General features: G+C 40.9%; 1 protein-coding gene across 2 annotated transcripts in view; it reads right to left on the reverse strand.

The window, feature by feature from the left end:
* LOC129858322 (protocadherin-1-like) overlaps window positions 1-16004 on the reverse strand; it is a 374038-nt gene that overhangs the window by 50527 nt on the left and 307507 nt on the right. The window contains exon 5 of one of the 2 annotated variants that reach the window (XM_055927474.1): window positions 11851-12375. The exons of the other annotated variant lie outside the window; for it this stretch is intronic. Coding sequence (XP_055783449.1) covers window positions 12320-12375 — 56 coding nt within the window. The 3' untranslated portion in view covers window positions 11851-12319. Of the gene's footprint in view, window positions 1-11850; window positions 12376-16004 lie in introns of those variants that run through there. 2 annotated transcript variants of the gene reach the window in all.

Consider the following 16004-nt stretch of genomic DNA (forward strand, 5'->3'; position numbering starts at 1 on the left):
TAAAACATTTCTGAAAAATACACAGCGTACAGCAAATGAAAGACAAAGATCTTGTGAATCCAGCCAATATTTCAGATATTTTTAAGTGTTTTACAGCGAAAACACAATATAGCATTATATTAGCTTACTACAATAGCCAACCACACAACAGCATTGATTCAGGCCAACAATAGCGATAACGAATAAACCAGCAAAAGATATTAATTTTTTCACTAACCTTCTCAAACTTCTCCAGATGACAGTCCTATAACATCATATTACACAATACATATAGAGTTTGTTCGAAAATGTGCATATTTAGCGGCACAAATCGTGGTTATGCAATGAGAAAAGTAGCCAAGCTGCCAACAATATGTCGGGAGAAATCTGGGGAGAGGCACCTAATCTAATCAGTAACTAATCCTAAACTTGACTAAAAAATACAGGTTGGACAGCAAATGAAAAATACATTAGTTCTTAATACAATTGCTGTGTTAGATTTTTTAAATTAACGTTACTACGACATACATCGTGCGTTAAAGCGAGACCGCACCGAAATTAATGGCGGAATATGAGTTTAACATCTTTCAACAGAACAACGAATTAACATCATAAATAGTTCTTACTTTTTGATGAGCTCCCATCAGAATCTTGGGCAAGTTGTCCTTTTTCCAAAAGAACCGTTGCTCGGTTGTAGATTGTCGCCTTCAACGTTGGAATTAGCAGTAAACATTAGCCATGTGGGCCAGACGTGCCCAAGTCCCTAGAACGCAGCACAAATAAATGCCCGAAAATCGCAATATACTGATATAAACTGATATAACTCGGTTTAAAATAACAACATTATGATGTCTTTAACACCTATATCGAATAAAAACAGAGCCGGATATATCTAAGGGCTATAACGGGAGCTTTCTACAACGACATCCTGAGGTCCTTTTTGCGTTATGGCGAAGAGAAGAAAGGGAGAACCCCAAGTTGCCAGCCCATTTATAAGGCCTCAGATCTGCATAGCAACTCCATTTCAATTCTCACTATTCGCTGACATCCAGGGGAAGGCGTATGCAGTGCATCTCAACCAATAGAAGACAGGCAAATTAATAAACCGACCTCAGAACAGCCTGCAGATTTCAGCATTCTCACATCCTCATAGGAAAATTGCTCCAACTCGAGTTCTGTTTTACTCACAGATATAATTCAAACGGTTTTAGAAACTAGAGATTGTTTTCTATCCAATAGTAATAATAATATGCATATTGTACAAGCAAGAATTGAGTACGAGGCAGTTTAATTTGGGAACGAAATTATTACAAAGTGCAAACAGCACCCCCTATTGAGAAAAGGTTTTAAGTAGTAGTGCTTTACTATTTATATTTTTGACAACTTTTGCTTTTACTTCACTAGCATCCTAAAGAAAACAACATTTTCCCTGACACCCAAAAGTACTCATTACATTTTGAATGCTTAGCAGGACAGGAATTTACACAGTTATCAAGAAAACCTCCATGCCTCTGATCTGGCGGACTCACTAAAGACACTTGCTTTGTTTGTAAATTATGTCTTAGTGTTGGTGTGCCCCTGGCTATCCATAAATAAAAAATAAAAAACAAGAAAATGGTGTTATCTGGTTTGCTTAATATAAGCAATTTGAAAAGTTATCCTTTTACTTTTGATACTTAAGTATATTTAAACCAAATACTTTTAGACTTTTACTCAAGTTGTATTTTACTGGTGACTCACTTTTACTTGAGTCATTTTCTATTAAGGTATCTTTACTTTTACTCAAGTATGACAATTGGGTACTTTTTCCACCACTGGTGTGTGTTTATGTAGTAGAATATAGAGCAAGGGAGTTGGAAAGAAAGAAAGAGGGCATTTGGCAGCCCCGACCAACGGTGTTGTTAATCATGCCGATAATTAAGCCCATGAGTAAAAATGTAATTAATACATAAACAGACAGGGGACATACAACATAACACAACATCACACACACACTCCTGAGACCCTGGCAAAAAAAAAAAATTGCATAAAAAGTTTTTGGGGTGAAAAAATCACATATTTTTTAAACTATTATTTAACTAGGCAAGTCAGTTAAGAACCAATTCGTATTTACAATGACGGCCTACCGGGGAAACTGTGGGGCAACCTTTCGGTTACTGCCCCAACACTGCCCAACACAACACCTGCTCTTATTTAGCATTAAAAAAATATCGCACTGTTCTGAAGACTCACCAAACTATTCCTGATATATTTACTTACTAGAGGAAATGTAAATATCAAACTCACAAAAATTATAATTATACAATTTTGCTAATTGTGTTCGGCAGCCATTTTGAAAACAAGGAAGAGAAAGTTACCTAGGTGAAGCTTTAAAATTTGTAAGTTGTAATGTCACAGGCAAAAGTACAGTGAATGCCTTTCTTACAAGCTCTTTATTAACAAAATGCAGTGATCAATATCAGTAGTACTATAAAATGAAGTAGATATCAATATCAGTAGTACTATACCATAAAGTAAAGTAGATATCAATATCAGTAGTACTATACCATAAAGTAAAGTAGATATCAATATCAGTAGTACTATACCATAAAGTAAAGTAGATATCAATATCAGTAGTACTATAACATGAAGTAGATATCAATATCAGTAGTACTATACCATAAAGTAAAGTAGATATCAATGTCAGTAGTACTATACCATAAAGTAAAGTAGATATCAATACCAGTAGTACTATACCATAAAGTAAAGTAGATATCAATATCAGTAGTACTATACCATAAAGTAAAGTAGATATCAATATCAGTAGTACTATACCATAAAGTAAAGTAGATATCAATACCAGTAGTACTATAACATGAAGTAGATATCAATACCAGTAGTACTATACCATAAAGTAAAGTAGATATCAATATCAGTAGTACTATACCATAAAGTAAAGTAGATATCAATATCAGTAGTACTATACCATAAAGTAAAGTAGATATCAATATCAGTAGTACTACACCATAAAGTAAAGTAGATATCAATATCAGTAGTACTATACCATAAAGTAAAGTAGATATCAATACCAGTAGTACTACAACATAACATAGATAACAATATCAGTAGTATTACATTATAACAAAACGTAAAGTAGATATCAATATCACTAGTACTGTACCATGATGTAGATATGAAATCAATTCAAATCAAATTGTATTAGTCAAATGCTCCGAACACAACAGGTAGACCTTACAGTAGACCTTACAGTAGACCTTACAGTGAAATGCTTACTTACAAGCCCTTAACCAACAATGCAGTTGAAAAAAAACAAATAAGAATAAGAAATTAAAGGAGCAAGTATTTAAAGAACAGCAGTAAAATAACAATAGCGAGACTGTATACAGGGGGTACCGGTACAGAGTCAATGTGTCGCCAATTAGTCGAGGTAATTGAGGTGATGTGTACATGTAGGTAGAGTTATTAAAGTGACTGTGCATAGATAATAACAGAGAGTAGCATCGGCGTAAAAGGGGGGGGCATTGCAAATAGTCTGGGTAGCCATTTGATTAGATGTTCAGGAGTCTTATGGCTTGGAGGTAGAAGCTGTTCAGAAGCCTCTTGGACCTTGACTTGGCGCTCCGGTACTGCTTGTCGTGCGGTAGCAGAGAGAGCAGTCTATGACTTGGGTGCCTGGAGTCTTTGAACATTTTTGGGGTTTTCCTCAGACACAGCCCGGTATAGAGGTCCTGGATGGCAGGAAGCTTGGCCCCAGTAATGTACTGGGTCGTACGCACTACCCTCTCTAGTGCCTTGCGGCCGGAGGCCGCAGAGCAGTTGCCAAACCAGGCAGTGATGCAACCAGTCAGGATGCTCTCGATGGTGCACATTTTGAGGTCCTTTTGAGGATCTGAGGACCCATGCCAAATCTTTTCAGTCTTCTAAGGGGGAATAGATTTTGTCGTGCCCTCTTCACAACTGTCTTGGTGTGCTTGGACCATGTTAATTTATTGGTGATGTGGACACCAAGGAATTCGAAGCTTTCAACCTGCTCCACTTTGGGGAATGGGGCATGCTTGGTCCTGTAGTCCACAATCATCTCCTTTGTCTTGATCACATTGAGGGAAAGGTTGTTGTCCAGGCACCACACGGCCAGGTCTCTGACCTCCCTATTGGCCGTCTCGTCGGTGTCGGTGATCAGGGCTAGTAGTACTAAATTGTTGTTGTCTGTGATCAATATCAGTAGTACTATTACATAAAGTAAAGTAGATATCAATATCAGTAGTATTATAACATAAAGTAAAGTAGATATCAATATCAGTAGTATTTTAACATAAAGTAAAGTAGATATCAATATCAGTAGTATTTTAACATAAAGTAAAGTAGATATCAATATCAGTAGTATTTTAACATGAAATAGATATCAATATGAGTAGTATTTTAACATGAAATAGATATCAATATCAGTAGTACTATAGCATGAAGTAAAGTAGACATCAATATCAGTAGTACTAATGAATAACATTAGGTAGAAGAAAAACACATAAGAAATAAAAATAAGAAATAAGAACAATCCAGGACTTACGACAGTGTATGGCCTCAAAGATATAGACCTAAAACCAATGTCCATTAGAGTGGACAAAAATGATTTGCTGGGTCCCAGGCTGATAAATACTGTACACACACACACATACTTTTCTCTTCTCCTCCTAAATCACTGAGGTAAAACAACAACCTCAGAGGTGTGTGTGAAAAACAGAGGAAGAAAAGGGACAGAAAAAACACGTCTTTCATCTTGTCATCGCCATCATCCGCCCAATGCCAGAATTAGAAAGTGAGAATGGAGTTGCAGTATCTGTGTGCCACTGTGTTTTTCACAACCCCACACCCCCTCCTCCAACCCCACACCCCCTTCCCTCCACAGCCTCCTTCCACGGCCTCCCTCCCCCTCCACTTCCTCGAACACCACACCCGCCCAGACCCCCAACAACCCCCTCCACAGCCTCCAACCAATTCCCCCTCCACTAACTCCAACCCCACACCCCTTTTTCTCCACTGTCTCCAACCCCCTCCCCCTCCACTGCCCGCAACCCCCTCAACCCCCTCCAGCGCTGAGTTGGAGACTGTCATTGAAGACATGTTATTTGGAGCTAAATGAAATGCAAAATGCGGAGTGGAGAAAATAATTGTATGTTGCTTTTTTCCACCTCAATAGAAATGTCAATGTCAATGAAGCCTTGGACAATCTAGATATGGATATATGCAAATCCATCAGTAGTTTCCCCTGCCTAACATAGCCAATAAGACATTTAGAGATTTTCAACCCAGCCCCACAAACGTCAGAAAGTAACAATTGTAAAATATATGTTAATGGTCAAACTTCTGTGCGTGAAGGTGTAAAAGTATGTCGATGGTCAACCGTGTGCGTGAAGGAGCAACATGTTAATTAAGTAAAGTTTTATACGAGTGGTGTAGGCCTGGTTCGTCAAGATAAAAAAAAATAATAAAAAAAAAATAAAGTACTACTTTACAAGCAAATATTTTGGGAAACGCAAACCTGAGAGTGACTTTGACTGATTTGGACTGCAGCGTTGCTAATGGGGGAGTGTGTGTTAAAATGAATATAATATAGCAAAGTTATATGGACAGAATAGTGTCAAAGGTAAACTGCTGAAAAAGGTCAGAACATTTGAGTGAAAATGTATTCATACAGTGGGGCAATAAAGTATTTAGTCAGCCACCAATTGTGCAAGTTCTCCCACTTAAAAAGATGAGAGAGGCCTGTCATTTTCATCATAGGTACACTTCAACTATGACAGACAAAATGAGAAAAGAAAATCCAGAAAATCACATTGTAGGATTTTTTATGAATTTATTTGCAAATTATGGTGGAAAATAAGTATTTGGTCACCTACAAACAAGCAAGATTTCTGGCTCTCACAGACCTGTAACTTCTTCTTTAAGAGGCTCCTCTGTCCTCCACTCGTTACCTGTATTAATGGCACCTGTTTAAACTTGTTATCAGTATAAAAGACACCTGTCCACAACCTCAAACAGTCACACTCCAAACTCCACTATGGCCAAGAACAAAGACCTGTCAAAGGACACCAGAAACAAAATTGTAGACTTGCACCAGGCTGGGAAGACTGAATCTGCAATAGGTAAGCAGCTTGGTTTGAAGAAATCAACTGTGGGAGCAATTATTAGGAAATGGAAGACATACAAGACCACTGATAATCTCCCTCGATCTGGGGCTTCACCCCGTGGGGTCAAAATGATCACAAGAACGGTGAGCAAAAATCCCAGAACCACACGGGGGGACCTAGTGAATGACCTGCAGAGAGCTGGGACCAAAGTAACAAAACCTACCATCAGTAACACACTACGCCGCCAGGGACTCAAATCCTGCAGTGCCAGACGTGTCCCCCTGCTTAAGCCAGTACATGTCCAGGCCCGTCTGAAGTTCGCTAGAGAGCATTTGGATGATCCAGAAGAAGATTGGGAGAATGTCATATGGTCAGATGAAACCAAAATATATATTTTTGGTAAAAACTTAACTTGTCGTGTTTGGAGGACAAAGAATGCTGAGTTGCATCCAAAGAACACCATACCTACTGTGAAGCATGGGGGTGGAAACATCATGCTTTGGGGCTGTTTTTCTGCAAAGGGACCAGGACGACTGATCAGTGTGAAGGAAAGAATGAATGGGGCCATGTATCGTGAGATTTTGAGTGAAAACCTCCTTCCATCAGCAAGGGCATTGAAGATGAAACGTGGCTGGGTCTTTCAGCATGACAATGACCCCAAACACACCGCCCGGGCAACGAAGGAGTGGCTTCGTAAGAAGCATTTCAAGGTCCTGGAGTGGCCTAGCCAGTCTCCAGATCTCAACCCCATAGAAAATCTTTGGAGGGAGTTGAAAGTCCGTGTTGCCCAGCAACAGCCCCAAAACATCACTGCTCTAGTAGAGATCTGCATGGAGGAATGGGCCAAAATACCAGCAACAGTGTGTGAAAACCTTGTGAAGACTTACAGAAAACGTTTGACCTCTGTCATTGCCAACAAAGGGTATATAACAAAGTATTGAAATAAACTTTTGTTATTGACCAAATACTTATTTTCCACCATAATTTACAAATAAATTCATTAAAAATCCTACAATGTAATTTTCTGGATTTTCTTTTCTCATTTTGTCTGTCATAGTTGAAGTGTACCTATGATGAAAATTACAGGCCTCTCTCATCTTTTTAAGTGGGAGAACTTGCACAATTGGTGGCTGACTAAATACTTTTTTGCCCCACTGTACGTATTGTTCAGTCCTTGAGTTATAATGTCCTGAATGCGAAAAGGAGAGTATGTACTGAAGTAGTGCTGAATAGGGCCTATGTTACTATTTTACTAGAACTAACAAAACAAATACAAGTGTACAGTTTAACCCAACAGAATGGTCTTGGTCAGTGTGTACCTATTGTCCATCATTACAACACAGAATGTACCATTGTTAGAGATAGAGCCGAACTGTATCCCTTTTGTGGCGCTAGGTCAGTGTGTGTGTGTCTGTGTTTGTGTGTGTGACAGGCTCTAACCAGAGCACTTAGCCACCCACCAGTACACTAGATTGAGCTGGTCATCACCCATGGCTGTAATGAGAGGGACCCAGCACACTTCTGCCTGGCCTTTCATTATAGACTGTGTTGATCCACTTAACTCCAGTTACTGCCCCAGTTCAACCAAACAGAGTTGGACAGGCTCGCCAGTTCTGTTCTTGTCCTACCTGTACCTATTATATGCAGTGGTACGACAGTGTTGGCTTTTAGGTGAGTCTCAAGGGAATGTCTCTTACGTGCGTACGTATACACACACACACACACACACACACACACACACACACACACACACACACACACACACACACACACACACACACACACACACACACACACACACACACACACACACACACACCATGTCATCAAAATCAAATCAAATTGTATTTGTCACATGTGACATATACAACAGGTGTAGACTTCACTGTGAAATGCTAACTTACAAGGCCTTTCCCAACAATGCAGAGTTAAAAAGTAAGAACATTTGCAATTAAAAATAGACAATAGTAACACAATAAATAACTATAACAAGGCTATATACAAGGAGTACCGGTACCGAGTCAATGTGCTGGGGTGCGAGGTAGTTGAAGTAATAGCTAATATGTGACTCATTTAAGGAAGCTAGGCGTACAGTATGTAAGTTAAATTGTACTGTTCGCTAGCTAGCGAACATTAGCTTGCTGGCTCACTAGCTAACGTTACGTGTATGATCTGTGTAGTAATATGATTTGTATCAGAAATCTATTTGCATTGCTAGTTATAGCCTATGGTTAGCTAGTAAGCTAACATTTAACCTAGTTGGTTAGCTTGAACTACCTGCAGATTCATACTACAGCTGTGACAATCCGTTTTTATTGGTAATAGTATGAGTTGGGATTATATTAGTTCATTGTCTCAACAAAAGAATCGATTACATGACCCATCAAGTTAGCCAGGTGTGTCTGAGGGTGATTACGGCCATCTATTGTATTTCATGAACGTGTCCAGACAATAGTGACTCATCCACTTAGCTAGATGTGGCTGGGGGTTGGTTACAGCACTTCTTTCACTTTACCCATCAATTTAGACAAGTGTTTCTGGGAAAGCGGTCATCTAATAATTATAAAGTATTTATAAAGCATTTTTATCTGGACACTTTCTGTTTTTGATATTGCTACTATTTCACTGTACGTTTAAACCTTTTGTGTCCTGTGCATGTGACAAATAAACTTAGATTTGATATAGTGTGTGTTTACCAGAGATAGTAATGTGAAGAACAACATGACCTGCACCAAAGTCAGGTTAGGATATAGACCAAGGACTAGATAAAGTGTATTTTCACCTGGAGTTTTTCCTTATAGTATGCTACTACTTTTACACTTCAAATCTTTGGTTGTTTACTACCTTACTCACTCTGTTTAGCACATGGCCTGATCCCATGTGGATCCTTAAAGAGATGGGTGGGGCTAAGACTTAAGAGTGTGAGAATAATGTTGAATGGGTGTAGACAAATAAGAGTTCTCCAGTAGCTATACCAAAACATTCAAATTGTTCCTCAACTGTAGTGTATGATATGCCATGTTCTAGCTCTGAGTCTCTATGCTATTCAATGTGAAAAACACTATTTCACATTCTGCTACATTGGACCGAATCCAGGTTTTGGGTCACCTATGCACATGTAGGTAGGGGTAAAAGTGGCTAGGCAATCAGGATAGATAATAAACAGAGTAACAGCAGTGTATGTGAAGAGTGTGTGTGTGTGTGTGTGTGTGTGTGTGTGTGTGTGTGTGTGTGTGTGTGTGTGTGTGTGTGTGTGTGTGTGTGTGTGTGTGTGTGTGTGTGTGTGTGTGTGTGTGTGTGTGTGTGTGTGTGTGTGTGTATGTGTGTGTGTGTGTGTGTGTGTGTGTGTGCGTGCGCGCGTCAATATGCATACCACCTGGTAAAGAGGTCCTGGATGGCAGGGAGCTCGGCCCCAGTGACGTACTGGGACGTCTGCACCACCCTCTGTAGAGCCTTCCGATGCGGTGCAGTAGTCATACCAAGCAGTGATGCAACCAGTGAAGATTCTCTCAATGGTGCAGCTGTTGAACTTGATCTGAGTGGCCATGACAAATATTATCAACCTCCTGACTGTGCTGGTGTAAGAGGAACATGTTAAGTAACTGGTGATTTAGACACAGAGGAACTGTGTCCAAATCAGAGCAAACTTGATGATGGTGTTGGAATTGTGCATGGCCAGACAGTCGTGGGTGAACAGGCGGTACAGGAGGGGACTAAGCACACACCGCTGAGGGGCCCCCATATTGAGGGTCAGCGTGGCAGATGTGTTGTTACCTACCCTCACCACCTAGGGATGGCCAATCAGAAAGTCCAGGATCCAGTTGCAGAGGGAGGTGTTCAGTCCCAGGGTTCTGAGCGAGTCATATCAGATTTCTAAACATCATCCTTACCAATATCATCCCACTGCTTCCTCCATTGATCAGGTTCACAATTATGGTCGTATAGTAGAGTTCATAGAGTATCCTAATACTACACAAGCACATTCAGCCTGTCTAAAGGCCTGTTTCTGAGGTACTGGCCACCCAAGATTACACAAAACAGAAACAAGGACAGACGTTTTACTTTATTATAATAAAAGTATCTGAATACAAAGTACATTCATAGGTACTGTACTTCATATGGACTGCCCACAGACTCACCACATGGACTGCCCAGACTCACAGGGACTGACCAGACTCTAGCACCAGTTATCATACAGACACAAGAGACTAGGTTTTGCTAGATGCTCCCACTACAGTTATTGTCGACATTTGCATTACTCGACCATCAACTATTCAAAAAACAGGAAAATCATCAGATATTAATGAATATGTCTTAAAAGCAAATGTGTCTTTACACCATCACCCCATGTCCCATAAACACACCATATACTATAATAAATACTGTTTACAATAGTTACATAAACACACATTTCTGGTCGAAAGAGGTGCAACATGGAGAACTAAGAAGCTGCTTTCCATGAAGGATTATTCTTTTGAACCAGTCTTCAGTTGACTTTCCTTCTGTATATGTTTGATTTCATGATTACATGAGCTGGTTCTTTCTAATGGTACAGAAGGCCTGGTGTCAGCATCTTAGATAAAGCTGCACTGGCCCACTGTGTCTGTGCAAGTGAGTTTCGGTATAGCCAGAAAATCTAATTACTTAATTTTGGATTTTATACATTTTTTCCCCATCATGGAGCTGCTCTCCATTTGGGTGTGTGAATGCAGTCTGCCAGCCCGACCAAGGTCTCAGTCACAATAATATTCTCATTTCAAAACAATTTTCACTTTCACTGCTTCTCACTTAGGAGAGGTGCTTTGAAAGAAGAGACTTGGCAGAAAGAAACTAGAAAAAAGGGAGTTGATTTGGTTGAAATATGTCTCCTCCTCTTTGAGATTATAATGTTTAACTTGCAGGAGGTGAGGAGTGTGGAGGAGGGGGATTAGAGGAGGAGGGAGAGGAGAGGAGGAGAGGAGGAGGGCAATAAGAGGAGGGGGAGAGGAGAGGAGAGGAGAAGGGGAGGAGAGGGAGGTGGGGAAGGAAGGGAGGGAGGGAGGTGAGGAGGAAAGGGATTGGAGGAAAAGGGTGAGGAGGAGCTGAGGAGGAGGGGGAGTAGATGAGGAGGTAGAGGAGAGGAGGAGAGGAGGAGGGAGGAGGGGGAGGTGAAGAGGAGAGGTGAGTGATTAAAGGAGGACGGATAGGAGAAAAGGAGGGGGAGGAAGATGGAGAGGAGAGGGGGAGGTGAGGAGGAGGGGGAGGTGGGGAGGAGTGAGAGGAGAGGAGGAGGAGGTGATGAGGAGGGGGAGGTGATGAGGAGTGGGAGGAGAGAAGGAGTGGGAGGAGAGGAGAGGAGAGGAGAAGAGGGAGGTGATGAGGCAGAGGGATAGGAGGGATAGGAGGGACAGATAGAAAACTCAAAGCAGGACAGATAGAAGGGAAGGTGACTGAGACTGAGAATCTGTCGGGTGTTCACTGTCAGGTGTTAACTAACCTTATTGGGTGATCCAAAGCAATCTGTCCCTCTCTATCTGCTTATGGGAGTAGGTTTTAGGAGGGGGTCAGGGAAGGGGAAAGGTTAGCCAGCCAGGAGAAGAGAAGAGGGATGGGACCTACCTGCCAAACCCTGTCCGGATTACTCTGACTGTCAATCACAGACGATGAACAGACGGACAGTCACCAGGGGTAAGATTTAAGGGGCAGAGAGGAGTGGGGCTGGTAGGATGGGTAGCCCCCACCACCCCACCCCACCCCACCCCCCAACACATGTAGTGGAACCAGTCCAAATAAGACAAAGAAGGAGATAGCACAGTGACCGCAAAAAGACAGCCCAAAAAATTATCCAGTTATAACGTAATGGATCCATTAGATATTGATCCGTATGAAGAAGGCCGCAGTATCCACAGAGTATGAGTTCAGCTCCAAAAATATTTAAAAAAGAAGAGAAGGGAAATCTTAGGGAGGATGACTCAACTGCCAGTCTTGTCCTCCAAAAAGACAAAAGTTCCAGTCATTATTTTGAGTTATCAATAACTTTTGTCAGAGTTTTTCTCCTTCTTTCGTTACTCCACAAAGGAGACTTGTACCAAGTTTCTATTTGACAGACATCAAGCAATAAAAGCAGTTCACGACCACAGGCAAATGATGGAAAGGAAAAGATCCTTTGAACTGCAGCAGAGAAAAAGCGAGTGCACTCAATCTTTTTGAAAATTTGAAGAAAAAAATATTGTGTCTTAAGGCAGTCTTTTTTGGCTGGCCCCCATCTCTTGATCAGCGCCCGATACTGCACCTATAAGAGGACAGATACGTCTTACCACTCACATAATGGAACGCATCACATTCCATGCAAAATTTCTCAAAAATGTGAGAATTCATTGAAAAAAAAAGTGAGAAATTAATTGAAAAAATGCACTTACTTATAAACAAAAAAAGTATGCTACTTAAAACAGAAATCAGATACGAAAAACGGTTTAAGTTAACCAATTTACGCGTCAAAAAATATCTACTTACAATACTTTACATTCTTTATGAATTGTTTCAGTTTAATGCTACCACGATACTATGCATGCCCTATAACGATCATTAAGCCTTACAGTATGCCTAAATAATGCAATATGCTCAAAATGACTGGTGCTGGTTAATTTGAATCCCAGTACTGACATTGTGCCCATATCCCAACTTCATTCAAAGAACTAGAATACTATTGAGTCTAAATGACAACAACGGGAGACCATTTTACCTTGCATCAATAGAAAGATTACGGTGATCAACATTCAAAACCACATGCTTTCTGGGAATAGCCAATTTGTGAAGATGGCCTTTCCATTTAAGTGGGGCTCGGGTGGCGTGGCTAAATTGGAGTGATTCAAACCCTCAAAGAAGACAAAGACCCCCACTCACTCTCCATGTAATTGGTCCAGCTAGCTTGTCCTCAGGATGCACTTATGTGAGACCAATGCTTCTGACACTTTCTCTAATCGCAGACCAATGGACCTATCCAGAGAGTAAGTCATGACTGCGTAAATACTGCAGGCACAAACTGGTGGAATAATGTTGTGTGTGTGTTCAAGTGCATGTGTACCTTGACAAGTTGGGCAAATATGTGCGCTGATTAATTGTTGAAATTAGTCATTTTCAAGTAATATCAACATGATAGAGTGAAAGTGTGCACGGATAGTATCTCTTTGTAACTCTGCATTTCTTAATCTGGTTATATTTAGGTCAGCTGCAGCACTGTTAGGGTGTTTGCATGTGGTTGTGATTGTGTGGGCGAGACGCCACTATTTAATTCTAGGTAGGCTAAGGAAGCCAGTTCACATGCAAACACACATCCTCACACCAGCCAGGTCAGACCATATACACACTATTTTATGTTTGTTCAGGTCCTTAAGACGTATGGAGATGCCTTCAATACCGTCCACCAGGGACAACTCGATCACCTATTACCATTTTGTATGTTGGCGGCTTGGTGTTGTGGATGGCGATAGAGGAAGTATTTAAACCGCATGCTCCGGCTCAAAGGATCACTCATTACATTTTGTAAATGTTTTAACTTTATCCCAAAACGTAACCCTTACCTTAACCAGTCGTAATGAATGCCTAAACTTAACCCTTACCTTAACCAGTCAGACCGAATGCTTAAACTTAACCGCCAGGTTTTTTCTGTTTTAACCCTATCCCAAACCTTAACCCACAATTGGAATTAATGCTTAAATTTAGCATTCGAAAATGTATGTTTATCCCACCCTGAACAAACGTTGAAAACTGTAGTGAGACTGTGAGATCTTCTTGCTTTCACACCAACACACACACACACACACACACACACACACACACACACACACACACACACACACACACACACACACACACACACACACACACACACACACACACACACACACACACCACACACACACACACACACACACACACACACACACACACACACACACACACACACACACACACACACACACACACACACACACACACACACACACACACACACACACACACAAGCGGGAGGTGAAACTGTGATGGATCCACAGGGGCCAGTACTGGCCACGCTCAATCTGTTTTTCTTATTTCTAATCACTGGGAGATGAGCCCTTCCATAATCCTGCTCCTCACCTCTAACACGACAACAGCTGTTGGGGAGAGAGGACCCAGCCACTTCCCTCCCTCCCTCACTCTCCACCACCTCTCTCCCCTCTGCAGCATCTGGGCGTAATGAGACACACAGCCTGACGCCGTCCCCGTTTAGCGCCTCCTCTGCAGTACCTGACTCTAAAGGTTACCTCCTGCCGGGAGGGTTTGTATGACAACATCTACACTTCCATAACCTCCCATAACCCCACCAACACCTACAGATTGTGCTAGTTGTTGAGCTTGCAGCTGGGTCACTGTACAGAGTCAAAGCTCAGATACACAGAGGTAGGTAAGGGGAGGGTAAGGAGGGTAAGGATCGACAATTTTCTAGAACGTTGGGAATGTGATATGAAGACACTTCAACATCCTGAGATTCTTTGTCATTGTGGGTTCACTACATATATATGGAAGCTGCTGACTTGGTAGGGTATATATAGTGCATTCGGAAAGTTTTCAAACCCCTTGACTTTTTACACATTTTGTTACGTTACAGCCTTATTCCAAAATGGATAAAATAGTTTTTTCCCCCTCATCAATCTACACACATAACCCATAATGACAAAGCAAAAACAGATTATTAGATATTTTTGCAAATGTATAAAAAAATAGAAAACTTAAATATGACATTTACATAAGTATTCAGACCCTTTACTCAGTACTTTGTTAAAACATCTTTTGCACCGATTACAGCCTTGAGTCTTATTGGGTATGACGGTAAAAGCTTGGCACACCTGTATTTGGATTCATCAGATCAGATAATCTTGTTTCTCATGGTCAGAGAGTCTTTAGGTGCCTTTTGGAAAACTCCAAGCAGGCTGTCATGTGCCTTTTACTGAGCAATGGCTTCCGTCTGGCCACACCACCATAAATGCCTGATTGGTGGAATGCTGCAGAGATGGTTGACCTTCTAGAATGTTCTCCCATTTCTACAAAGGAATTCTGGAGCTCTGTCAGAGTGACCATCGGGTTCATGGTCACCTCCCTGACCAAGGCCCTTCTCTCCCGATTTCTCAGTTTGGCAGGGAGACCAGCTCTAGGAGTAGTCTTGGGGGGTTCCAAACTTCTTCCATTGTGTTATTGGGGACCTTCAATGCTACATAAATGTTTTGGTACCCTTTCCCAGATCTGTGCCTCGACACAATCCTATCTCGGAGCTCTACGGACAATTCCTTCGACCTCATGGCTTGGTTTTGCTCTGGCATGCACTGTCAACTGTGGGACCTTATTTAAACAGGTGTGTGCCTTTCAAATCATGTCCAATCAATTGAATTTACCACAGGTGGACTCCAATCAAATTGTAGAAAGATCGGAAAGATGATCAATGGAGACAGGATGCACTTGAGCTCAATTTTGAGTCTCGTAGCAAAGGGTCTGAATAGTTATATAAATAAGGTATTTCATTTTTTAATTTTTTTTTATAAATGAGCAAACATTTTTAAAAAATCTGTTTTCACTTTGTCGTTATGGGGTGTTGTGTGCAGATTGATGAGGAAACAAATGTATTTAATCAATTTTAGAATAAGGCTGTAACGTAACAAAATGTGGAAAAAGTGAAATGGTCTGAATACTTTCTGAATGCACCGTACATAGATCGGGGTTGGCGTCAATTTAAATTGGAGAAGCAATTTATTTCAATTCAAATTGGAGAAGTGATTTATTTCAATTCAAATTGGAGAAGTGATTTATTTCAAATTACTTCCTGAATTGAGTCTTGAATGTGAATTGACCCCCACCCAAATATAGATAAATGTATAGTCATACAAATAT

Source organism: Salvelinus fontinalis, chromosome 6 (genome assembly GCF_029448725.1).
Source record: "Salvelinus fontinalis isolate EN_2023a chromosome 6, ASM2944872v1, whole genome shotgun sequence".
Lineage (NCBI taxonomy): Eukaryota > Metazoa > Chordata > Actinopteri > Salmoniformes > Salmonidae > Salvelinus > Salvelinus fontinalis.